At 46.8% G+C, this 26,337-nt stretch overlaps 6 protein-coding genes across 6 annotated transcripts; 3 read left to right on the forward strand and 3 right to left on the reverse strand.

Annotated features, from left to right (window-relative positions):
- Nucleotides 1–503: 503 nt before the first annotated feature.
- On the forward strand, nucleotides 504–1,305 carry EV420DRAFT_1486381 (uncharacterized protein; the record flags this gene model as incomplete). Its single annotated transcript, XM_060470374.1, has 6 exons — nucleotides 504–514; nucleotides 554–584; nucleotides 776–859; nucleotides 1,009–1,124; nucleotides 1,164–1,200; nucleotides 1,273–1,305. 6 exons carry the CDS (start codon nucleotides 504–506, stop codon nucleotides 1,303–1,305), a joined length of 312 nt encoding a protein of 103 aa, XP_060323217.1.
- Nucleotides 1,306–1,629: 324 nt separating this feature from the next.
- On the reverse strand, nucleotides 1,630–3,875 carry EV420DRAFT_1177061 (manganese peroxidase 1 precursor). The gene is made up of 15 exons (XM_060466205.1): nucleotides 3,544–3,875; nucleotides 3,362–3,492; nucleotides 3,242–3,300; nucleotides 3,118–3,191; nucleotides 3,001–3,061; nucleotides 2,752–2,949; nucleotides 2,659–2,695; nucleotides 2,598–2,605; nucleotides 2,463–2,543; nucleotides 2,338–2,407; nucleotides 2,275–2,284; nucleotides 2,185–2,220; nucleotides 1,953–2,128; nucleotides 1,838–1,902; nucleotides 1,630–1,778 (listed from the first exon to the last, which is right to left on the reverse strand). The coding sequence occupies exons 1-15, from the start codon at nucleotides 3,602–3,604 to the stop codon at nucleotides 1,766–1,768; spliced, it is 1,080 nt and encodes a 359-aa protein (XP_060323218.1). The 5' UTR covers nucleotides 3,605–3,875; the 3' UTR covers nucleotides 1,630–1,765.
- Nucleotides 3,876–12,656: 8,781 nt separating this feature from the next.
- On the reverse strand, nucleotides 12,657–14,200 carry EV420DRAFT_1316250 (uncharacterized protein; the record flags this gene model as incomplete). The annotated part of the gene is made up of 1 exon (XM_060468680.1): nucleotides 12,657–14,200. The coding sequence occupies one exon, from the start codon at nucleotides 14,198–14,200 to the stop codon at nucleotides 12,773–12,775; it is 1,428 nt and encodes a 475-aa protein (XP_060323219.1). The 3' UTR covers nucleotides 12,657–12,772.
- Nucleotides 14,201–15,706: 1,506 nt separating this feature from the next.
- Nucleotides 15,707–18,282, forward strand: EV420DRAFT_1486386 (uncharacterized protein; the record flags this gene model as incomplete). Its single annotated transcript, XM_060470375.1, has 9 exons — nucleotides 15,707–15,828; nucleotides 15,881–15,971; nucleotides 16,067–16,198; nucleotides 16,646–16,690; nucleotides 17,019–17,064; nucleotides 17,368–17,468; nucleotides 17,648–17,821; nucleotides 18,060–18,163; nucleotides 18,246–18,282. The coding sequence occupies 9 exons, from the start codon at nucleotides 15,707–15,709 to the stop codon at nucleotides 18,280–18,282; spliced, it is 852 nt and encodes a 283-aa protein (XP_060323220.1).
- Nucleotides 18,283–20,999: 2,717 nt separating this feature from the next.
- EV420DRAFT_1177170 (caspase domain-containing protein) lies at nucleotides 21,000–22,986 on the reverse strand. Its single transcript, XM_060466206.1, has 4 exons — nucleotides 22,631–22,986; nucleotides 22,511–22,573; nucleotides 22,202–22,462; nucleotides 21,000–22,152 (listed from the first exon to the last, which is right to left on the reverse strand). The coding sequence occupies exons 1-4, from the start codon at nucleotides 22,658–22,660 to the stop codon at nucleotides 21,229–21,231; spliced, it is 1,278 nt and encodes a 425-aa protein (XP_060323221.1). The 5' UTR covers nucleotides 22,661–22,986; the 3' UTR covers nucleotides 21,000–21,228.
- An 805-nt stretch (nucleotides 22,987–23,791) lies between these two features.
- On the forward strand, nucleotides 23,792–25,528 carry EV420DRAFT_1177226 (caspase domain-containing protein). The gene is made up of 3 exons (XM_060466207.1): nucleotides 23,792–23,915; nucleotides 23,977–24,420; nucleotides 24,472–25,528. Exons 2-3 carry the CDS (start codon nucleotides 24,127–24,129, stop codon nucleotides 25,438–25,440), a joined length of 1,263 nt encoding a protein of 420 aa, XP_060323222.1. The 5' UTR covers nucleotides 23,792–23,915; nucleotides 23,977–24,126; the 3' UTR covers nucleotides 25,441–25,528.
- The last annotated feature ends 809 nt before the right edge of the window (nucleotides 25,529–26,337 follow it).

The raw sequence follows: 26,337 nt of genomic DNA on the forward strand, positions 1-26,337 counted from the left end.
GGCTTGCTACTGACCCACGTGGACAGCACCGTCGGGAACCGAGATACTTCGCGTCCTTTCTCGGAGCTTTTCTTTCTCCTCCTAGTGTCTTGTCCTCTCATCCAACATAAAAACCCTTGTGACGCAGAACATGGTCATTTTGTGTCGTCTTTTTAACTCCAAGTCAGGGTCAGCATTTTACTTTTTACTTTTTAATTTTTTTCAACGCCGTGCTATGACCGTATAACGACATTCTCCACATCTCGCACCTTGTTTTTCCTAGGTGATGATATTCGTGTGTGACTTTCTTAATGTCAGTTGTTTGAAACGCCAACTCCAGAAAACCAATAAGCGCCAATTCAATGATGTACATGCGAGAAGATTAAAATGCGATACATGTCGCACTTCAAAGAAGGGGCGCCAATCTACTGAAGTAAGAGCCCCACGCGAACTGCACTTTGAACAAGCTAGTTCTTACCCGCACGTAATAGACATCATTGACTCGAGTGTGCCTTTCATATGTCATGTACGACACGTAAGTACTCTGAAAATTATCACCGTTTCTCATTGTCAGATACACCCTGACTGGCTTTCTGGACGTTATGGTACGCTTTCCGCCCTTGATTCGGATTAGGGCAAGGATATCATCCCTAGCATGTATCCATATATCTGAATTTCTCCACCATTTCGGCAGAGGATTTTGTCATCGCTGGCGCTATCTGGCACAAGGGCAGGTCGATGACCAGTTTCTCCAGATGCATGTTTCATACTAGTACTTATATCTATTTACGCATAGTCTGAGGGGAGTTCTTATACCACTACGAAGATAGTTATGAGGCTGGTGCGACTCGTAGTGATATCTGGACTGGCGATGTCAGAGGTAAGGATCTCGAAATTATGCGATGCCTTGCCAACTAATCCCCAGCGCACTTGGCGCATGCTCCCTTTTACTGTCGTTGCGGTAATTAATACCCTTCATCACACGTTCTTTCTCAGCCTGATCCGGTATACGTACGGTACATCGTCTAGCCAAATCCTCCGATGTTCATATCAATCAACTTCAAGGCGTTAGTATCTACGTCTTCTTCCTCTGCTCCTAATACTAAGGTCTTGCTGTCAGTTTATATTAGCTCTCTTGTCGCCAAGTGAGTCCAACCCCACTATCCTTTGTATCTTAACTTTAGCTCTTTTTACCGGGCTCAACTCTCGAAAGGACAGACGGTACGTACAATATTTTCCGCGACCGGGATTTGCCACCTGAATCTTCCTTCGGTCTCTCTGTGCGTTAAGCAGAAATGGTACACCATTAACATTCCCTTGAATTGAACATTCTATTTACAATATCGCTCTACCTCTCCCACATAAGAAGGAAGGCCTTCGAATAATAAGAGTAATATTACTTTTGTGTAACGACATAGCGCTCTCACATCGCTTAGTTTGACTCCCTGTCTTTCCATCCCAATATGACTTCTATTTGTATTCATCCGATACCAGTTGGAGCATCGCTACCTGGTGCATCACCTATGCCGAACGCAGACCAACAGTCTTTCACAGACATTCGTTCTAATAAGCCGTTTGAATGAAGATACGATTCACATGAGAGAACAGCCCAATCAATTCGAGGCGCGCATTTCATATAAGTTCACACAGTGAATTGACAACACATATCAACATATACGAATCACAAATGTATATAGTACAACCACATTAGGTAAAAACCTTCCGGAACACACTATTCTGCATATCAAGTCAACGAACGAGAAAACTTCCACATTGTGTAAGTTTCTTAGGATGGTGGACTATGTAGGGAAAGAAATCAGTACACAACGATACAATTTGAGATTTGAGAGCTTCTTACACTGGAGCAACACTGGTGACAGGGCCAGGATCAGCCGTAAGAGTGGGGAACGGAGCAGTAGCGCACTAACAGAAAATGAAAAATCTATTCGTGGAAACATGTCAAAACGGCTTACCGCCTGTTCAATATCACTCATATCGAATCCAGCGGGCAAGTGCGCGGCTTTCGCAACAGCTGCTAGAGGGATGGGGATCACCTCGGTGCAATCCACCATATTAGATACGTCTTGTCCGAGCGTAGAAAGCTTCAACATAGCAGCCTTGAAATCGGTCTGCATCTTTGCCTGATCATCTGCGACAATTGTCGTTAACATTGACCCCTGTTGAGAAATATGCGACAGCACATACTGGCGAAGGATTGCCAGTCACAGGATGTTCTAGAATCTGTGAGAAAGCTACAGCTGCTGGATTCAAACATCTGTCAAAACATGGACGAACCGCGAGCCAACTGGTAATCGCAATGAGCCCATCAATGGTACGTTATGCACCGTGGCGACTCACCATCTCATCTGATTGAATTCGTATTTCTCCAGCCAATGGAGACTCAGCTTCACCCTGATTACTGCCGTTCCTGTTCAAACACCTGTCAACGACCAGCCTGCCAGAGAGAAACAAGGAGCGTGTACCCGGGGAAGGCGGTGCCTCGTAATTGGACTTCTACAAAGAATTGAGTGTCGAAGAGCGATGGGGTTGAGTCAAAGGGAGTGCTAAAGAATGTAAATTAGGGAAAAACTCAAGGAATCCATAAGGTAGGTACAAACCCCGGAATCTGTAAAGATCCTTGAGCAAAAGAAGATGTATATACAAATGAATGAACGCTACCGTCGGGTCCACGTGGTCGGCACCAGCGACTGAATGCCTAGAGGGAGTTGTCAAGCGAATTTGTCAGAAAGGTAAAAGGAAACAGTGCCGCACGAAGCTAGGAGAGCAATAATTTCAGGTGACTCGAACCCTGCGTCAGCGAACCTCGCGATGATAGTTGTCACATTATCAAAAGGCTCCGGGACGAGTAGATCTGGGGAGGGGGCAGTGGCTTCGGGACGTCCCAATAAGAAGTTTAATTGTGGAGCACCCGGACAGTTGGACACCCCAACTGCGCCAGCCAACTGGATACTGAGAAATTTTTAAGAAGGTTATGAGTCCGAGATGTATTAAATATCGTACAAGTCTCCTGCGGTCATGTTGTGCGCGTTGATAAAAGGCCTCTGTACTTCCACAATTCCATCTAGATGAAAAATCCGTGAATCCAGGGTCAAGGAACTATGATCATTATGACCGTACCGATTCCGTTGTTTGCGTGGAAGGCCGTCTCGATGTCGGAGAAGGTGACGATAGATCCATCAGCACCACCACCGCTGTTAAAAACATCGACTTATTGAAATTAAAAAACGAGATAAAGCCAGACCCTTGAGTAAGGGAAAACCCGATTGCATCGTGGAAGGTCAAACGAAGCGACTCGTGTACCTAGGTAACGGGACCGCCCACAGTCAGCAAACGCTCGTTGAAGACTGAGAAGAATACCAACCTCTTCTCCACACTCTCCGCCGTCGAACAGATTCTCTTGGAGGTCGGCTACGACGGGGAATAGGGCGCAGCAGGCCTCATTGGTGGCGGTGTGGACACCGTCGGCGCATGCCACTCGCTTCGTGAGGGCAGCTGGTTAAACGGTATTAGCGTCATTGCAAATATAAGAACGCTAAGCAATACCGTCGGACTGGCGTACAACGGCGAGAAGGAAGAGAACAGCTAGGAGGGGTGCAAAAGCCATGTAGTCTTGACTACTGCTGTAAAGACATATCCTGTCCACCTTTTATATGCCTCTCATATCCCAGAGAGAGAATATAAATGGTATGCCAAGACGAACTTGTCCAATGACGCCTCGCCTACGACGACTTGCTTAATGCCCACCTCTGTCATTCCATAAACGGATGTGAAAAGAAACCCGGGAAAGGATTCTCCCATAAAACATAGTTCAATATCCGCATCTGCCATTTCAAAAACAGATTGTGAAAGGAAAACGCGCTCGTCCAATAGCATATTGCCTATAACAAACCACTTGCACATGAGTGATAATTACGGAAGACCAGTGGGATACTCGCCTCCGACAGAACGAGACGAGAGCTCGTCCAATCACACATCGCCTATAACACATCGCTTCACATATGATGAGTAACAACTTTGGCAGACTGCGGAAGTCAAATCTCCCTCGACCCAGAGCACTGGATCATGGTCGGGATCGGGAGAAAATCTGGAGTGTAGGCGCGTCGTCGTGAGATATTTCCATGTGTCATTGTGCCTCGTGTCTGTGTGTACAGCCTATGTGGGAAGCTCCACAGAGAGTATCGCACCGGATTAGAGACATTGTTCAATGCACAGGAGGGAACGCGATCCGGTTGTTGCAGGAGCAAGTCGCCTCACTGATGCGTGTCGAGTCACCGGAGGAAAAGTGACGTATACCAACGAACACGGCTTTGTAAGGTCCGGTTCCGGGTTCATAAGTTCCACTGGAAAAACCTTGTTGCGGTTGATTAACGAGTGATAGCCTATGTCCGGTTTTGGTGTAAGATAATTACGACTTCGTAGGGACGCACTAAGCCAGCAAGTGAAGACTCGTCCTAAATCCACGTGTGAAGCCATATCGTTTTGTAATTGTCGGACGTACGATGCACTCATTCGCGTTAGACCATTCTAGATATAATGCGTTCCCAAGCTTGTTGAATGAACAGTTCGGTATATCTGGCTACCTCCTCGGGTTAAGACCTAGGAACCGGCTTGCACAGAAGAAACCTAGTTAACAGTGTACCCGAAAACTATTGAGACAAAGGAAGAGAGCATGCAGTCTGCCTGAGAGTCAAATGCCGGGTCTCGCAGTCTATTTTTTCCACCATAAACGCACTGTAGGACATTTCCATGAGTTGAGATTGATTGTCTGCGCTAGCTTTGAAAAGTCAACAATGATGTCGCGAGAAATTAAAGGATAGAACTTGAGATCGTTAGCTTCGTTAGAGTACCAGGAAACGGAGAGGTGACCGAGGACAGAAAAGGAAAAAATACCACGCAGCATTATTCCTTGACAATGATAATCAAGCTCAAGTTGGTTCTCGAGACATTCTGTGACTCGCGCTCGGACGGAGGCGGCGGTGCACGTGATCATGAATGATGTCATTTGAACTTAAAGGATATCGACCCTTACATTCTCGAATCCATCTTGACACGTCGGTTCAGCTAGCATTGAAAAAACCGACGGCGATAGCAAATACCGGAGGTCATGCGGTATTCAACTTTAAATTCAGGAGGCGCCAATAAGAGCTGACCAGTGACCACTGACGATAGATAGTAGGAGAAATTTTTGGAAGATAAAAATAGGCCTTGGCGTCCGGACCCGGACGCCTACTTGCTTCTTTCTTATACGAGGCTTATGCGCTGATAACTGTCAGTGAGGACCCACGCTGCCAATCATGATCGGAGAACTCAGAATAGATCGCCAAGCCTAACGTCACGGTTCATGATACAGAACGGGCTTGTACAGGGTGATAGGCAAAGCGGACGCCAGACACCATGGACGAGATTCAGGTGATTACTTCTGATAAGACTGACTGTACCAATGAAATCTCAGAACGCCTATGATGACGCGGATAATAATCAGTAACTCTGGTACTACTGATTGCTCCGTCGAAGGAGCTTCATGTTGGCCCACCACTTGGCCAGGACCAAATCTGAACCCCATATCGCGACTTGGCCAAGATAGACTGGAGATATTCCCATGTCCCCAGCTACGAACCTGCGAGCTCGTGCGCACACCACCGAGCTATCTTAGTGTTAAAGGGCGGTGGCGGGATTGAGGGATCTGAGTTGTGAGAGTTCAGACGATGGACCAGAAATACTTGTCAGTCTTCCCCACTCACAGAACTCTCATTTTTGCTCCGGTCTCTGTAAAATGGTCGCTAGATGGGCATGCATCAACGCGTTATGCCTCGGAAGGGCCATGAACGGTGATGCCGGGATCAATATCGACAAGGACATCATAATCCAGGGGCGTTCGTGACTCGTTCGGTAGTAGGTGAAGAAAGGAAGACTCGGAAGCCTTCTTCGTTTTCGCCATCTCCTCCGTGACGGCAGACAGCTACGAATAGTTCTTTCATGCAAGTTCTGCTTCGCTGTCATTCTAGAAAATCTGTCTGTGAATATACACGTAGGACACGGCCTTCTCGAGCCTATCAATCCTAGGACATACGGTCTCAAACACAGGAACGAAAGGCTGTCGACAGCGGGAAGCTTCAAACGATGTATGAGATATCAGAATGGGGTGTATCATCGATTCATGCGGGTCCGATGGGAAGGATGTGTAGCGAAGCTGTTTCATGAAGACGTATATCCGCATCCATAGCATCGCCTACGACCGCTGGGACACTGGTATCGAGGAATACTAAGTCTTCTTCTGCGTTCTCTTATTATGATGCGAAAATATTTTGTACTTCAACAGAATAGTTCTGTGAAGACCACCGAACCCCTGAATAAACCGACGTCCAAGATTCGGTGGCGTAGTTAGGAACAATTAATCGTTGATCCTTCAAGTTCTGCGTGGTAATTCCCTTCGGCATAGGGGCACTGACAAGCAGGCATACTACATTGTATGGATCGTTCGGCATGGCAATGATTGTTCTGCGCATTTCCAGAACCACCTAGATGTGTCTCTCTACCCTCTCTGTATTCGCCTGAAGAGATCCAAACAATCCTCTTACTCTACACGTGAGAGTAAGATCTGTCACCGTGCCGCATCCCGGGGTGATTCCACTTCCGACTTTCCCCCAGCAGAAAAGTTCTCTCACTGTACAATAGTTCCTAGCCTGGATGTCGCATTACCCCATTGTGGCAATGTTTTTCTTTTTCACGTTCGATTCCTGCATTAGTATCTGAACATGAATTTACTGCAGCAGTGAGCAAGGAATGTTAAATAGAGGTTATTCCGCGCTCCCCTGCAGAATGTTAGCTCTGAGATGCGCGACACGAAAGCATGGTAGCTCTGGGCTAGATGAAAAAGCACATGATGGTTTATGAGGATGCCGAAAGGGAATTGAACCCGTACTACCCAGCTGTTCCACCAGGGAGATTTATAGCACCGTCAAACTATTGTTAGAAAATTAATCACGTATCGTAATCATCGCATTTACTTCCGATCGTTACATATTCTGCTATTCCTTCGGAACCTCCTTCCACACCAATTCAGCACCTCAATGTTCGCTTAGTAGACGATTTACCAGTCCCTTTCATCGTGACTGTTCTAAATCCGTCATCCCCGCTTTTATGATACAAACGGTTGGAGATGTAACGAGTTATGCATCCTTGCGCTAATTAAAAAAAGATGTCAAATTAAAGCAACTAATAATACGTACCTCCTTCAAACCCGTCTGGAAATGCGGAGTGGTGGGTTACTGCCAGTGATGTCTTTCGGATTGCAGGGGTAAAAATGAGTCGCTGAGAAACAATACGACTTGGACGTGTCGGACCTTCTATTCTGCCGCAAGCGAATCATTGACTGGTATGATGCTATCACATGTGTTGATAGCCGCTCAAGGCTGCAACAGACCGATTACTCTGAGAGTTATCCCCCTCCTTTTGTGTTTGTCGAGCGGTTTCGAAGCTGGAATAAGACGTACAGTATTCAGAGCGTGGCGGCCGGACATCCCATATAACGAATTTGCAATTCCCAAAAATCTAACCAAGATATCCGGAATTGAAGCCGTGAATATGATAACACGACATATGCCGGGAACAATGGAGATCACAAGAGCACTTCTGGGGTAGGTACAAGAATGAGTGCTGCAATCGTGTATCAGCCATTATTCGAACGATCTAGATGAAGAAGATAGATTTACCGGAACATTGCTCGCTGATCCCTTCATCAAAGAAGCCATCGTCTAGGTCAAAGTCAGAAAGGCCTTTACTCTCTTAACAGGAAAGTGTTGAAAATATCTGCTCTGCTCTGGCTATAGGTTGTCGAAAAGACGAATTTGTAGGCCCACAAGATGCCAGACCTGCAATGGAACCCTCAAGTCAAGTTACCCTAACAGACTCAAAGCTGAATAGCCGTAGACAGGAAGGATACAAAGAGCGAGGCCTTGGTTCACTTGGGGTGCAATTCCCCATCCCGATCCCATGATGCCGAGCATTTTTTAGTTCCGGTGGGGAAGGGCTTGGATAAATTTTATCCGTAGACACGGACAGCATGCCCGTCAAGATGAAATTAATCAGCGTCCCGAGAGGATGTCGTTGTGGAGCGAGCGCCTAGACTAAATCTGTCTCACATCACAGACGACAGTATTTAAACCGAGCGATATTACCTAAAATATGGTGAGCTCATGGACAATATGAGTACTTACGGTGAGGTCACACCTAGACATGGGGGAGACTTGTTTATGCCTTATGAACGACCTCGCAAAAGAACACGGATTTCTAGCGAGATTGGCAGAAAGCAGCTGATTTGGTGTTCTGGTAACACTAGAACTAAGAGCTACAAGTGAAAAAAGGTAACCAGGACTAGGTCAGTTTCCCGTGAACACGTAGAGCGAAGGTGAAGGCGATCTCCCCAAATTGAGAGATGGGCCTATTGACAGGCCACAGGTGCTCAATATTCTACGTCAAGCCTCAAGCTTCAAGGACGTCGGTATCCTTGAATTACGCCGAGGACTTGACACTAAGAGTAGAGGATATCTCTTGATAAAATGAGCACATGTTCGTATTCAGCAGCGTAGTCACATGAATATATGATATATAATCAGACATTAGCACACCGTCGAATTGGTTAGTTGAAAATGGCAGACATACGATTACAATACCAGTCTTTTTGTTTGTCAGCCTCCTACCAGGTCGCAGAGATAACTTCCTACATTGTACCCTGCAGGCTGCGAGAAGACCCGCACTGGAATGCATATACGCAGTGCTCCCCTTCGATCTCAATAATGCTGCTAGATAATTGTATCTGCTCCCGGCTTGGGAGTGAGTATTAATATTTACTCTACTGGCTGCAGTTACGCTCGAGGGAATGTGTGCGTGCTCGAGCGCATTGTGGGTATCGACAAGGTACGGGTTTGTGGCAAGAAGATACAGGTCAAAAGGGGGGTTGATATAATGTGAACGAGAACCGTATGCTAGAAGATGCGTACGCCAGAGAAGGGCGGAATAAGATACGACATACGATGCTTAAGTACTGACACTATAACCGCGAGGAAGAGTGCCTCGAACGTGCTGTTCTCTGTGTAACGAGTGGCCATGGTGCAAACTTTATAGCATCCAATTAGGTAGAGCAGAAGGAGGAAGTGGGCGGTAGCAGGATGTACAATGGCGCAACACGCCACCGCGCTACGGGGTTGGGAGGTGGTGGTAAGAGCGGGTGGATGACGGAAGATCATCTGGTTCATGTGCCGAGACGCGACTGGTTCGGTGTCTGTGGTGTCTGAGGGCGTTCTCGGGACGCTCGTGCCGTGTTCGGCATTACGGGCCGGAGAATGTTAACGAGGTCGTGTTACAGCGGTGAAAGGAATAACATGATGGTAGGCACTAAATAGACTGTCAAGACAGCGTATTACTTTATCCAACGAGGAAGCTCACTACGTTCGTTGTGAGTCTGGCTGAAGAAGCCGCCGTCGTGCCGTTCGCTTCGTGTTGCGCCTCCCTGTGTCCTCGTCTCTGGTTCCCAGGTAAACCTTGTAGTTGCGCCGGCACACAACCCCACATGCCTAAAGCTCGAGATATGTTGCCCTCAGCGTGCTCTATATTTCCTTTTCATGGTCTCAGCATCGAGGGGCGTTCTCCCGACTGGAAAATCTCTCGTCTCAAGAACTCTTCGACGACTATGATATGTCCGACCGCGGTTTTGAGTGTGCGCACTCCTTGTATGGGAAACGAGGATTATATGCTAAGAGGAATGTGAGTGAGAGAAAGGCAGGGAAAGACGCGACGTACCCAGTTACAAGTATAGCTACTATACTCCTGCACGCGTCGTTGTCCGGTACAGCGTAATTGCCGCCATCCTGGATCATAGGCCGGCGCTAAGAGTGGCGTAAGCTTTAATTGCGTCCAATTCAGAGGAACCAGAGGCTGGAAACGAGTCGGAGGGATGGCAGGGTCCACAGTTACGGGGGCGGTAGGACGTTCAGGAGGGGTGGTTTCCACGACTTAGATCTGGCTCATGCGCGGAGGTTCCTCTGACAATTATTGATCACGTCCTCGGGAATGTGGAGGCGGAGTCGGTTAGGTTTCGCTGTCGTGCTCTCGTCCTTCACCGGTTCTGGTTTCTGATCTTAGTAGAGTCAGCCGCTAGTCACCCTCTGTATCCCTTTCCAATATCATGCACCGCGCCTTTTCCTCAACAGTCTAACACACGACCATCACGCACCATCCTCGGTTACCGGTATCTTGGAGTATCGACAATCCCGATGGGGTTGAAATGCAAGTGAGAACTATAGCTCTTCAGACGCTCGGTTTCTCTCCCCAGAGATAGTCACAATCCTTGTTAAGGGTGCGAGGGTTGGAGTGAATGACGACGACAGGGAGGAAGAAAAACCCAGCGACATCAACAGATGTAAACATTAGGTGTCCGCCGGATCATTCCTATTGTACCCATTGCAACTGTGCTGCTGTGGTTTAATGGCTTAGCGTTGTGTCAGTTGGTAACTAAGACTTTTTTATCACGTTCGATTCCCACTGAGGTAGTATTTGTGGATGAGGAAATAATTGTTTTTTCTCGACTAACGGATTAGAATAGAGCTCAAGTTGCGTTCCTCTGTAGAATGTTAGCCTCAAGAAAGCACCTCTCAATCTTTGATCGTTGGTTTCGCCCTTTCAACCCGCCTGACCTTTCTCGACCCTGTTACATTCAAAAGTAATGCACCCAGCGTGGACGAAACCTCTAGTACGAAATGTATTCGAGTACTATACAAGCATTGAAGAACGGATTTGCACTAGCTCAAGCGCAATCCGGGTGATATCGCCAATAGATGCACGGTATCAACCTCATACTTACTACTAATAAGTAAGCAGAAGATTTTCCGATACCCCCATGAGCCCTCCTGGACCAGTTTTCCTGTGCTCTTGAAATGTTGTGATCCTTCGAAGGTCAAGACTCAAGTGTCTTGGAATTGCATTGTAACGCACAAGAATTCGTGGTGCGAGGTTTTCAAGGGCCATTCTTCGAGCCCGAGCGATACAAATAAATCAAGATTTGCAAGAAATACCTGAGACGAGGATCGAGATACGAATTCTTCAATCATTGCAACCCAACTGTGCACGCGCAGCTATATTTCGATAAGTGAGTGATAAGCAGACTTGAAAAGAAATTATACGCACAACAACGGTACAAAGACGATATCGCGTCTTGGGCGTTTGCTAAACCGACTGTTTGCCTTGGCTAAAAGAACTAAGTAGGTATAAGGAATGGAATAACGCGCGCTGACCCGTATTCAAATACACCTTGCCTCTGTCGCATGCAACTCACGTTCGATTCGTGGGAGTTCCTGCTTCTCCGTCCAACGATATCACCGTCAGCCCAGTAAACAGATATTGCACCGGCCTTCAGAAATGTTATAAGCTGGGGACATCGGCGCCATACTGGCAGTATACACCCACAATGTCCCTGTAATCACAATATACAGACATCTGTAACTGCTTCATGAGGAATAACTAGGGCTGAATAATATATACCACGCTAGAACGCTTATTACCGGTGGAGAAAGCAGCGTCTTGCACAAAGAGGTGGCCGCTAAAACCAATGCTATCGCAAGATGTGGAGTTGGGTATCGAGAAGCCGAGACGGACGAGACAAAGCATTCACAAGAAGATTTTCCCGTGTGTGATAAGGATGAGGAATTCATCCAGATAATCAACATAAGGATGAGTTTATCAGTCGCATAAAATGGAAATACATGCTTACAACTTGGGAATGGATGACCTGCTTCCACTATCTTTCAGTACTATGTAATCCTGACTGACTAACTATAGGCGAAATAAAATTTACTGCCTTCTTAATAAGCGATGAAAGGGTAGAACAATATCCGCACGGTATTTCTGCACTAATTTTACGTCTTTGACATAGATGTCGCCATGTCCTGTATCGCCACTTCGACAGTCATTTAGCAATCCTCTATAATTAGTATAATTATTGTTGTGACGGGCTCGTCCTATCACGACGGTACTGTAGCATGGAGGATATGACAGTTGCAGATGAAGGGGGTGACCGTCCGTCGGGTATAATGGGGTGTCCATCCCGAATGTCGAAATTCATTTGGTGCGCGCTGTTACTTCCCGTAGTACGTTGGCGATGCCTGGATATCTAGGCAGGAATATGGTAGGACCTTGACGAAAGGTGGTGGTAGTGAGCCAGCGACTGGAGACATTGTTCATACTAACCAACATCTACTAATGTGCAGAAATTAGTTATCAAAGCTTTCTACGACATAGTGCTGAAATTGTTCCGCAGAAATCGCAACTTTATGTCTTCTAAGAATAGTGAACTTCGTAGACATGCTGCGAGTCATATGATATTCGAGACACCCACAGACTGTCATCTCTGACACAAAGCAACTTGAAGGAACTATGGGAAGGGATGGTCTGGCTCAAAAACCTTTACGATATTGGACATCTTGTCAGTTGTAACACGCTTCAGGTCGGATCATCCCGAAAATGTTGAAAAATCCTTCTTCATAAACTACAGTGTCAGGAGTAATCTCCGAGTAAATTGAAAATAATATCAAGTCAACGTGAAGGAGAGAGTCCCCAACTCAAAAAATGGTAGAAATATAATAATAATAACGTAGAAAGAGAAATGTTAAAGGAAAGAGAGAAAAATAGAGAAGAAACTGGAAGCGACCCGATCGCTTAGTGAGTCTAAAGAAAGTTCCTTCGCTATTATCTATACCATCTCACAGCTATTAGAACTGAATCAGGCAAGAATAGTTTCAACTCGGCGATCTGCAACTCCAAGCTGCTTTAGCATCCTTTGTCCCTCGATGTCCGCGATATTGAAAACCGACAATTTCTCGAACCTGTGATGTGGTTTATACCAGCCGATTACCCAGTACATCATCTCGAAATCTTGGTAATCCTCAGAGAAGCGATTATAGCCGGCATCACCACCTATCAGTGTATAAGGTCCATCGGGTATCGGGAATTCATGCTCGGCAATGATCTTGATTGTTTGGAGTGTTCCGGTGTGATCTTTGATGATCAACCGTCCCTCTCGAGGCATCCCGCCTTGAGGTCCGTTGGACAATCCCTGAACGTCACCTAAATCGATGCAGGGACCTTCGTATAAGTCGACATTCTCTGCCCATCCCACTCCACCTTTCACCCCCCTGTACCTTTGAGCTGAAGGAAGTGTCTTCGTCATTACCTGTTTCCAGGATGGTCTCCAACATATGCTTCCGTCGCCAGGTTCCGGGTAGAAGAAGAGCAATTCTGCCCGTTTGTCAACGAGCATCGCATTCACAAGCGCTGTCCATGCTTCCTCGTCCGACTGATCCTCACGGTAGATAGGGATAGACCAGAAGCAGCAAATGTTTGCTAAGCCTGCCACTTTATCCAGAGGCTTTGTCGACACCCGTTTCCGCATTTCCGACAGGACATCAAACATGCTGCCATGTTTTGCCATATGCTGTAGCGATCCAAGCTGTTGATTGAACCTCATTCTTACGTCTTCTTCCATCATGACGTTATCTCCGGTGCCCCCGCAAATGATCGGTTTCTCGGTGATCTCTTGCAGCGTCCATGCTCGATTAAACCAACACAGCTTACTTTCAAAGTCGCCCGCCTTCAGACTCAACGGCCGACCCAGCCCACTGAAATAGCACACCACCTCCGAATTAGACAAGTTCTGGTACACGAACCCGATAGTGGGCACGTCCACCTTCCACTCATCCCTGCGTAGATGCTCCCCCCGCCCACCCGGCTGTCTCAAACACAGAACGTCCAACCAAACAAGTTCTGCTCCGAGGTTCAACATCTCGATTCGGATGAGAGCAAGGTCGGCATCTTTCGGTATCGGAACAGGCCATTCCTCTTGGTTAATGGGTGTCCACACTTGAACACGATCGTTCTCATCCATCCAAGCATGCGATATCCCCCAGGGCATTTTGTACGTGATCCAGTAAGGAACCACCCGATTTGCATACAGATCCCAGACGCGCCGAGGGGATCCATCTTTCTCGTGGATCAAACCATTGACAATGATATTTTGTGGTGTCTTCAGATCCACTTCAGAAGTAAATCTAGGGATGGTAGATTTGATCCAATCATGGCGCAAGTAGGCGTAGGCAGTGCCAAAGTCGTAATTTTGTGTGATGCAGTTTTCAAGAATCCTGTGTATGGGCATCGGTTTCATGTGCCGCCATTCAGAGCGTCGCTGGTGGGGGAGGAAGTATGTGTCTAGTGTATATGACGTGGTGAGTGTTGCGTTGAGCTTCTCCAATAAACCGACGACACCAAGGTTGGAACAGGGTATGTTGGCTAGTTTGGATGGTATGACGGGTTTTTTACCACGGTAGACCCGTTGGTTTGGGACTAGAATGGTTGACTTTGCTTTGCGAGTCTCAGTGAACGCGGAGAGTGTGACCTTAGGGCTATTCTCCTCTCTCAATCCTAGTCATACTTGAATGAGGATGCTATGACACATTGAAAGAAGGCCAAGCACACATACTGCTCCTATATATACCCGACGCCGACCAAAAGAAAGTCATGGTTACATGAAAAGGTTTATGTCGGACCAAGGAGAGTCATCCGAAGGCGAAAGCCTCCCCTGCCTTCAGGGTCCAGAGTCGTCCTGGTGGGATTAAGAAAGGGCCGAGAGACTACGGTGCGCCTAAACAAACCGCCATCATCAGCCACGCTAGTGACAGATAGACGCCTGAGGATGTTGTTAATTCTATCTGAAGATGTCATATAAGTATCGTGATATACATCTGCATAAGTTAAATCGATTTAATACTGTAGATGGAGCACCTGTAGACTCACTATGTATGCGCTGATACAAGTTTTAGCACCGTGTGTGTAATCACTGTATCCTATTATATACGGTGCCGACAACAAAGGACCATCAGTCATCCGATTCAGGCTCACATTCTGTCTGCCATAGAAACGCAATCTTCCCAGGACCAGTTGGAACTCGAACGGTCTAGACCAAGAGAACAGATCACGTCAACGTTCAGTGACCATAGGCTTGTGATATTGCATGAGGGAGTCGCACAGACCGGCGTTGCTGAAATACCTCCGCTCCAGCTTCCAGCACCATTAGCGCTGCGTGGGCATGCTTATTTGAGCTGTACGCTCACGACCTATCCCATCCAGTTATAAGGCGTTCCGGTTCATTGGCCGCCTTTGTTGATCACGTCTAAATAAGCAGACAGTACAGTTTACAAGATCCTGATTTACCGCGATGCTGAGCTTTTGTTTGAGTTCCATTCTAGTTGAGGCGTACAGCATAATTATAGCAAGCAAATGTGGAAATTGCACCTTTATCTGTAGATACAGACCGCATACCCGTGGAGATAACTAGTGGGGTGAGGGCCAACGCATCTGCATGGCATGTCCGAGTCCTATGTGTCTTCTTTCTGTCGGGTACGCCAGATTTCATATATTGGCCCGCCTATATATGAACACGCCGCAGTCTTTGCCCATCTTGTCTCGCATCATGTCGACATCGTCAATTGACCTTCCTGTAACAAATGTCTGCCTAATGCAATGATGTTGTTAAACCATACTTGGTTCTCCGCATCTACAAATTGGGCAGTGAAGTGTCACACTCCATAATACACAATACCGGCCAACCGATACTCTGTCAAATTACCAAGGGCACACCAATCCTGAAGGAATCTCCGTGAGCATGAGTGTGGATGTCGACCCAGACGGTATCCTGGAGAGATTGGCAGGAAATAACTTCTTGGTTCACACAGAGGACAACGAGGTGAGCTATTTCAGGGGCGTAATTGAGGGAGGCAAGAAGAAGTGAGTGTGACATTCCAACTCCAAATGGACCCCATCTGACCAGCGGTGACAGATATGTAAAAGCGAAGCCGCATATGTTCAAGATAGGCGACGTAGTGGAAGCGCAATACTCTGTCATATTCACGAAGTGCCAAGGAGGCAGCGTAAGGATGAAGATGATATTGCGAGTGAACTGTGACCACGCTACAGTAATCTACGAGCAATGAATGAATAAACACGCAAACTAACATTATTTCAGAACGCTGCGAAGAACAAGGATACTGCAAGCGACAAGGACCCACAACACATGCCGAAGATGAAGTGGCAAACCAGGTTTGAGTACAAAGAGGAAGAGGGAGAGACAGAAAGCAAGTGCGGGAGAGATGGTAAGGTATGAAGTAGAAGGGGAAGAGGCGGAGGCGGAGGCACATTTTGAAGGAGAGAAAGAAAGAGATATTTGAATGACTGAGTAGGCTACGTGGAAATAGATGAATTATAGATTGCAAATGATCTGACTTATGGTACGATGAGGAAGAGCAGAAATAAATGACAAGAACATAAGACAGAAAGACAGAAAAGAAAAGCAAAAAAGGAAAGCCGAATGAGAAGAAAAAAAAGAGGAAGAAAGCGGGCGGAAGAGGAAGAAAGCGAGCACGTGAAAGGGAAGCGAAACGGAAAGTAACGGGATAGGCAAACGGATAAAGACGGCATCGAATAGAAATATTCCCACGGTAAGGCCAGGTAGATGAGTCGGCAAAAGCCGATAAGGTTTGATACCTCGAATAGAATTTCCCACGATAATTCAAACTGGCATAATAACCGATACCTATATACATAGGACTCGGAAAGGGGCACGGTGAATTCTGCGTTTGCGTTTACATGCGTGCGTTTGCGTTTAAACGCATGCGTTTGTCACGCTTGCGTTTGTGTGTGCGAACTTGACAGAGATGCATTCGTGAGCAATAATACTTTTAATGTACTTTAGTTATCAAATAGACGGAATGTAACAGTCTAACGTACTCGTAAAAGATCTCAACACCGTACTTTAATGCCAATAAGGTCTCATCCCATAGAAGTACTCTCTCCCCGACTAAGTTTGAACTCACCTGATCACTCATGTGGATATTTCCCTCAGAAAAACACACCTTGAGAGCTTCCATTGATATTAGACTATGTTAGAGGTATGAAAATATTATGAGCAATACAAACAGACTCGGAGGAAAGAGAAGCAGTTCAAGGCGTCTCAGCTAAATATTGGTAGGTTTCCGCAAATTATAGTGAGACGTATATAGCAGGAATCCTCTGTAGAATCTCTAATAAGCTTGGAGAGTATAGCCAAGCACATATGAAGTGCAACAGCAGAAACCACCACAGTTCAACTCGAGTTCAACGCAGTCTAACGCAAACGTGACACGCCGTCACAACCATTGTCACATTTGCGTTCTCGTTTGTGTTTTGTCTCGAACGCATGCGTTACTTTGTGCAACGCATACGTTTATTACAACGACGCTCGCGTTGGATTTATTAACGCATGCGTGACTTATTTTTGAGTTGCGTAAGCGAGTTGCGTCGATTCGAGAGGTGCACGCAAGTTTTCCGGTTTACCAAAAGTCCAAAAAAAGCCGGGGTTCACAACTATTTCAACGCGAAATGATATTGAGGTAAGAGTATTATGTTCTAAGACATATAACAACTAAAATAGACCCATTTATGGCTTTCCAAGACAGTTTCACACTGTTTCTAAGTCATAGAAAGCTGCCGATAACATATCCAGAAAATACATCGAAAGTAGATAAGTGCACCATATAAATACACATGACAGTATTATTCTTGAAGGTAGATCAACTGTCAGCAGGTCACGCACTTGAACGCATCGAAGGAACGCAAACGCATCCAAGTTAAACGCATTCAAACGCAGTTGAACGCACGCACGCAAGGGTCTAACGCAGAATTCTCCTCACCCGAGATAAAGTTAACCAGAGAGGATGTCGTTATACTACGCGGGTGGGGTAGGGTGAGTCATCTAGACTGAATCTGCCTTATATGGAAGATGGCATTTTAACCACGCGACTAACCTGGCATCAATGAGTGCACAGACGAGGGAAATAGAAAAATATCACTTACAATGAGCAACGGTGAGGTCGTGCGTAATAATGGGTGTAGACTTGAGACCTGTATATTAGCAGCGAGACACGGCCTATTCGGTTCTTTCGTGCGGGAGGCGACAATGGCATAACTGTAATTTGTTGCAGGCAATATCAGCCTCTCGCAAACAGGAATCAATGTCAATCAGCGAAGCCGTGGGAGATCTCCCCAATTTGAGGTATAGGCTTAGATTTGTGCAAATGTTTGCAAGGTTCGTTCATGATTGTGTGCGGCCAGGTCTGTTCGTTCTTGAGTGAAAGCTTTCATGATATGACTTTGACAGACGTCTATAGCCTTGGACTGATGCCGGAGACAGGATGCTCAGAGTAGAGGTATCGCCTGATATCTCAATAACATGAGTACGCGTTCGCATTCGGTAGGGTATCTACATGAATATATGCTATAATCAGATATTAACAAGCTGTCGCACAGTGAAATGGAACGGGAGATGTACTATTACAGTATTAGGACTCTTGTCGACCGCTTGCAGAGTCGATGTCATCGGGAGTCGCACGGATGCTTTCCGACCTTGCATTCCGCAACGGGCATATATGCAGTGTTCTCCTCTAATCTCAATAATGATGGCGTAAGAGCCGGCTTGGAGCGAGTCTTGCCCTAACTTTAAGTGTCATATCAGGAGAGGGGAGGCGTCGGGAATGGGGGGTGGTAGGATGTACAGTGGTGGGAGGCGCCACGGTGGTATCAGGAGGTTGAGAAATGGCGGGGAGTTAGGCTTAGCGTGGAGAAGCTAGTGAAGCGATATGCATCCGGTATCTGGGGATGCTGGTGTTGAGAGGAATTACCACTTAACCAACGTTGGTTAAGTGGTAATTATCTCTCGACAGCTGGTGCCGTGTTCAGCATTACGGGGCCGGAGAATGTTAATGAGGTCGTGTTGCAGCAGTGAAAGGAATAACATGATGGTACGCACTAGACAGACTATCAAGCTAGAGTATTATTACTTTGTCCAAGGAGGAGGCTCACCATGCTCGCTGTAAGTATGGTTGAAGAAACCGCCGTCGTGTTGTTCGTTTCCTGTTGCATGCCCTTGTGTCCTCGTCTTTGGTTCTAAGGAAACCCTGTAGTTCCGCCGGTAATCGCCTTCCGCACGCTTCGGTTCGAGATATGTTGCCCTCATCGTGCTCTGCGCTTCCTTTTCGTGATCTCCCTACAGTCTTTGGCTCCATCGAATTCGAATCTCGTTTCGGAACGCCAGACGATCGCATCAGGTCCCATGATGTAGAGAACCGAGTGTCGTTCTCCCGACCGGAAAATCTCTCCTCTCAACAGCTCTTAGACGACCACGATACGCTTGAACGCCGTTTTGAGTGTACGCACTCCTTGTATGGGTAACGAGGATGATATGCTAAGAGGAAAATGAGCGAAAGAAAGGTCAGGTAATACACTACATACCCGATTACGGCTACTGTCACTATATCCCCGGAAGAATCTCGAACACGTCGCTGTTTGGTGCAGCATACTTGCCGCCATCTGGGACCGAGAGCCAGAGTATCTAATTGTGAAATGGAGAAGGGCCGAGTAAGACGCGAAGTACTCAGCTGCAAGTACTGGAAGAGGGACTCGAACACCTTATTCCCTGAGCAGTATAATGGCGGAATGGGTAGCCAGAACTTGATAGTATCCGATTCGGGAGAGCAGAGAGCGGAAACGGGCGGTAGCAGGATGTACAATGGCAGAACGTGCAGGAGGTTGAATAATGATGGAGAGAGCGCGCGCGTGAGTGGAGAGGGTTATGATCTCATTCATGCGCGGAGACGCGACTGGAATGATTCCATCCGGTATCTGGGCGTGTGCTTGGGCTACTAGTGCCGTGTTCAGAGTCGCATGCCTGGAGAATATGGTCGTGTTTCAGGCCTGGGGGCGAGAGAAATCACATGACGGGAGTTACTAGGCGAACGGTCAGGACAGCGTATGACTGCATCCAAGGAGGATCTGGAGAATTAGTGTCGTGTTCTCCGTTTCTAGTGCCTGACTAAGCTGAGCAGTTCCACGGCTAATCATCGATTCATCCTCTGCACGCTGCACCACCCTTTATGTTCTCACATCATGTTGCGTGCATCGCTCTCAATGGACTAGCAGTGACACCCGACCATCACGCCGTATCGGCCAAACGTCCTCGCTAATCGGTATCACTGAGCTTCAGCAGTCCCTTCATAAATCGATGGGGTTGAAATGCGAGTGAGAACTATAGCTTTTCCTACTGTCAGTTCTTCTCCTCAGTGAGTCACAGTCTTTGTTAGGGGTGTGAGGTTTGGAGCGGATGATGATGACAAGGAGGAAGAAAACCAGCGAGATCGATAGATGTAAACACGGGTGTCGGGCCGATCATTCCCACGAGCCCCCACCTGCCGAAACCGTAGCACTTTTGGTTCAACGGCTGGGTGCTGCGTTATCCTATTGCCGAAAATATTTTGTCACGTTCGATTCCCACAGCGATAGCGTCTGAGAACTTTGAAAGCAATTGTTTTTCAGAGCACTCAATTTAACGTTATGAGGTCAAGAATGGTGGCACATCTCGTCTACATAGAATTTGTCCGAGTTCGCTTTGACACATCGAAGTCTCAATTAATGCCCATGAAGACGCGTTCTCCAATATCCCTCTGTGGAACTGCGTATAAACAAAACAGAACACGCACTTTAGGGTTGCTCACGAAACCTCTAGGAGGAGGGTAACTTACCGGGAATAAACCCCGGTGTATCAAAACGTAGGGTTCCGTGCGCAACCCTAACGCGCTTCTCTTGATGAGCCGGGGCCTCTCACCTGGTTATCGCACCGCATCACTTCGCGCTACGATCAGCATATGCCGCTGAATAGAGTTTGTCAAATCATGGAGCATAAATGAAAAGGAAGCGATACGCACTGCATCCTGGAAGCTTTCACACAGCATTTTACAGCTCGCCGCATTCAAAGTTCCGTGAGTGCCTACAAGATGATCAGATCGCCAATGAAAGGTACCCATGCTATCCTCTATAACTGTGCCCATATGGGCGGATATGTGGGTGTCGGACACAGATAGATTGTCGATGGTGTGGCTGGCTCCGTGGAGATCATCCAAAGAATATGGTCGTTGTTCACATTCAGAAGGGTAGGGTCCGAGTCTGAATCGTGTGAATCTGTTCCCTCGAACCGGTAACGCTGTATCGTCCCACATTGATATTATCATAAAAAGAATCCGTACAAATCTTGGGATCGTCAGGTAAAGGAAGAAACATAGGAACGAGAAGAGTATGATAGATACTTTAAGTTCCAGATGGCTAAACCTTGTACCAAAGGCTCTCACGCTTATGTTTCCCAGCGACAACCGGAGTTTGGCCACGTCTCTGTGGTAAGGAAAAAAGGAGATCTACGTACGTTGATTCTTGACTCAATTTTCCCGATCTCAGGGTACCAATAAGACCCTGGGTGAAAATCCCATTATAGTACCCGGCCTCATTCTGCACCTCTTTCGCAACCTGATAGTCCTTGCACGCAGTGAGAACGACATACGAGGACATATCCGGCCGCCATTCCCTCGATGAGATTTCCTGATAAGCTTCGTGACCAAGACTTTCGTTCACCTTGTCCAGCATACGTCGGAGGGATGCACGTGGAAGTGGGGGAATGGTACGTGTGCCGGGATCTGGGAAATGTCGAGTATGTCTACCTGAATGGCAACAGTCGAGGATAACGGTAATTCGGTGTCCCTTGCTACGAGAAATCTTCTGAAAGATGCCGTTGATTTCCCGGTCGCTGACGTCGGGGACATGTAACCCGCTGGCGTCGATGGTATCTCTGTCGATGGGGCAGATGGCCTCGATGGATCGATCTATTGCACGAGGACTCTCGTCAGCCTCGTCTGAATCGGTGTCGCTGTGGAAATAATCGCTTGAGGAATAACCCGCGCCATGACCGGAAAAGTAAATGATGATGTTATCGCCGGGTAGAATTGATGGGTTGCTGATGAGACCCAGAAGCGCCTTGATGATGTTGACACGGGACGGGTAGGACGGATCCTCACATGAGGCATGTTCAGAACCAAGAAGGAGCTGTATTTGTTCTTGGGGAACTCCTACGTCCTCTTGCAAGTATTCTGCAACCAATAAAGCATCTGATACGCAGCCTCGCAATGGATACGAATCATATGCATCGATTCCGATTATTACGGCCCAGAATGGTGAACGCCCAACATTGAGAGGGGACTGAAATAGAAGATTAGAAATCGTACTAAAGATCGGAATTGTCAATTACTTCGACAATCGAGGCGCTACTTTGTTTCTCAAGAAACGGCAACGTATCGGATTTGTCTCGAAATCTTGACCTGAAATAGTGTTGGTGACTTTGATACGCAGGAAACAAAGGGTCATAGTTCTTGTGTGCTGCCCTGGCTATCGCCTCCTGTAACGCTCCCGCCGAATCAACCTCATGTTCCGCTCCCGTCATCGCTCCATATTCTAGTGCCAGCTGTTTCTCGGACTGCTCTAGAGAGCTGATCAATTTTGACGGTGCCTTCTGAACCAATGTTCCAGCATTGTACAGTCAACAATACAAATCACTCACAGAATCCACCTGTGATAAGAAATTCACAGGACCATCTGAATGTTCTCTCGGCGGTGCAAAGATCTTTGTGGTTTTCGTCAATACGAAAGAGACTAGGGTACATAGGAAAGGAGCGCTCACCAATCCCGTGAAGTAGAGACCACGCTGCATGAGGTTGTTGGGGTGTGAGTAATTGAGGAGGACCGGCGCTTAATATGGGGGTGGTGAGAGATTCCCACGTAGTTCCATTGCACCGGCCGCTTACAAGGGTGGTATGCAGTGCCATGGTTACATCATAGTTGTGTGATTGAGCAGAAAAAGACCACGTTACGAGTGTTTCCTGTGATACTAGTCCTAAACAGATAGATAGATAACCGGCCAAGGTCCCAAAAAGGAACCAGACTTGCCACTGGAAGATATACAATCGTACTGGGTAGACGCACAGACTTGAGGTCTGAATATTTTGGTTCCAGGAACCCTGCGAACGCAGAATGAGATGATTGACGCTCAGCTGCCGCCATACTCCACAAGAAGGTCTAAATTTCCTTGTAAGGTTTAATATGATATCATACCTTCTCCGGAAGTGGGGATCCAGCGAACAATGAATGTATATCACTGACACCACCTAGCTCCCCATCATGCCTAGTGCCTTCCGTCATAAAAACTTACACTGTTTGGAATAATGATAGACGCGTTGAATTTGACGCCAGGATCATGCTGGAATGTCCGAGATTTCTGGCTCCATAGCATTATTCCCGATGTTTGGCTGGATACTAATATCGCTTCTGGTACAGAACGGAAACGGTTTTCATCACGAGTATTGGGAGAAGTGCTAATGAAAACCAACCTAACATGTCTCTGTGGGAGTTACTGTGGCTGTACGAGCCGTCGGAATCAACCGGCTCCGAACCCGTTACGTACCGTACCCGCAGTTTTCTTTTCTTTACCGTTTACCACCATGTCGACATACTAAGTATAAACGAGTTGCTCATTTTCGTTCCCTCCCGTGCTCGAATTTCAACAGTCTCCGATGCTATCGCAGGTTAGCATTTTTGGTCGGGCGCCTAGCAATGTATCTCTGATGACTTCTGACAACGCCGAAGCACTGGTATACCCAAATAATTGATTGTAATTACATAGAGCTGTTCCGCATTAAATATAACCGAAGAAAGTCGTAGAAAAGTTGGGTAACACCTTAGACATCTCCCACCAATTCTTCGCCTCCTGAAATCCATCCTGCAACACAACCATGAGATTCAGCCGTATGCACATAGTGCACGACGAGCATGACTCTATAATCGACAGCAAGTCGAATTTCTCTTTAGAGGCATCGCAGAATGAAGCATCTGCTGACTTGGAAGTACATCATGTCGCATTGGTATTAGAAAATGATGGTAGCTCAAGTGATTCGACTGGGAATGGCCTTGTACGAGCCTACTTTAACTCTCACTTTTTTGCTTTTGCTAACGGACACGAAAATTTCCTAGGATACAGATCACTTGCAACCCCACTCTTTGCATCGGTGTTTTGCCGATGACTCGGATGCTGAAGCCCCGGTATACTAAATTTGTAGATCTCTCAGCGCTTGTTCTCACCGTCAACCTCAGGATGATATTGATCTTCCAGATGCATTGCCAATGGACGATCCTGAAAACGACGCAAATGGAGACGTAGCTGCATCTCTAGAAAAACTGGAGAAGGAATTTGCCGTGAAGCATGGTTTCGCAGATGTTGATACCGACCCTCGGGATATCGACTCTGTAGCTATACATCAAAAGGCAAAGGAGATAGCATCGACCGGCGATGCATCTTACCAGATGCTATATGAAAAGCTTCATATGCTCTATCAGCTACGTACTCAGCGGTATGAATCAGGAATAAGGCCTGGAGCCGTTGAACCAGAGTCTTTTCCTAGCATTGCTTCATCACGGGTGAGCGCAATCTATTCTTATTCACCTTCATATTGATCACCGGTGGAACAGACTCCACACTACGTCGATGCCTCGCGGTTTTGGGCTGTTATAATTGGCATCGATGGGTACAAGACGTTTCCACTGCGTGGCTGTGTTGAAGATGGGTTATTGATGAAGACATATTTGGAAGATGATCTCAAGGTACCCAGCAACCGCATACAGCTTCTCCTTGGTCGAAGGCATACCACCCCTAACGATCCTTCCATTCCTTCCCGCAACAATATCATGGAAACCCTTCGCAGTCTTATCAATAACTCCCATATCAAGAAGGGAGACAATATCGTCATTTATTATTCCGGTCACGGTTCGAGCTACCCTTGTTCGCAATGCATAAGAGCCATCAGGGAAGGGAAGTCGATTATCCCGGATACACGTGAATCGGTGCCAAACTTTGTCACGAACACCAAAGGTTACCAAGGTATCGATGCTTTCTGCCCAATCGAGGCACTCTGTCCCATCGACCGCAACATCGATGTTTCCAACGGACGCATAGTTCCCGACATCAGTGATCGAGAACTCAATACAGTGCTTCATGAAATTTCCCGAGTTAAAGGGAATCATATCACCGTCATCCTCGACTGCTGCCACTCTGCCAGCATCACTAGAGAACCGATACCTAGGATGCGCAGTGCTTTTCCCCTAACCGATGCACGCGATATTATGCTCCGTGTCGGAATGCAGAACTTGAAGTCCATTTCCAACCGTACTTCCGTAATGGAAAAGACATGGTTCCCGGATATGTCTTCTCATGTCGTTTTGGCAGCGTGTAGGGAATTCGAATCCGCGAGGGAATACGAGTTCAGAGGAGGATTTAATGGGATTTTTACCCATTCACTCGTTGGAGCTCTCAGATCGGGTTTATGTACGAAGGAATTGACATATGCCAATCTTGTAAAGGGTCTACCACGGCAGCGCATGCAGACACCAGTTGTTGCTGGTGATTTCATGCGTGCACGCCTTTGGTACCAGACGACGTAGGCAGGGTTACTTGTGTCAGGGGGTGGGATCGAACAACGAATATATAAACACCAAGAATTTGTACAGTTATAGATTGCTATATTATACCGTTAGAGATGTTAAATCAGCAATGCAGCCATAAACCTTACCAAAACTATCGCCTACGTTATGGTGCTGTCGATGAGGTATCTATACCATGCTCGTTCCCTTCTCCATGGAAGAACAGTATCCTGATGACGACGAATATCCGTTGTTGAAATGTGAATGCTATTCAACGAATCCAACGGTGCACAGCATTGCAGACCATGCCGAAACGAACTCGTCGACCCTAGGTAAGTATCACAGGGCCAGAGATGAAGGTACTGAGCGTCATGCGATGACAAGGAGGCGTATTGCTCAATAGAATATATAGGAGAGAAGGAATATGTGAGGAAGACATCAGAGATGGGAAGGAATGCAAAGCAAACGAAAGGCTGGTCACAGTCCCTGAAAAATATTATTGAATCCTTGCCCCCAGGACGTACATTCGAATGGCAACAGCATTGTTCCCGTCATTTGAGGACATTGCACTGGAAAACGAAAGGTGCGGCTGCTGTTCTGGAAGTAAACAAAGGTACTAGGAAGGAAGTGGTAGGGGACGTACTAACTTTGTAGCGCAGTGGTATTATTATCGTTGTTGTGATACACCCACAATGTAACATAAGCATCGATGTGCAATGATAAATGTACGTGGGAAGACACGATGTCGCCACAATGCCTCTAAGAACATTTCCATTGCCCTTAAAAATATCGTTAGTAGGATTGGCGGGCATACAAGCCTGCTCGAGTAGTTCAGTCTGCAGCGACGGCATTTACAGTCGTCGGGTAGCATAGTGCCCAAGTTAGATATTAAGTGTGCTTGGATTCACCTTTATAAGG

The sequence above is a fragment of the Desarmillaria tabescens genome (genome assembly GCF_030435595.1).
Source record: "Desarmillaria tabescens strain CCBAS 213 chromosome Unknown EV420scaffold_87, whole genome shotgun sequence".
Classification (NCBI taxonomy): domain Eukaryota; kingdom Fungi; phylum Basidiomycota; class Agaricomycetes; order Agaricales; family Physalacriaceae; genus Desarmillaria; species Desarmillaria tabescens.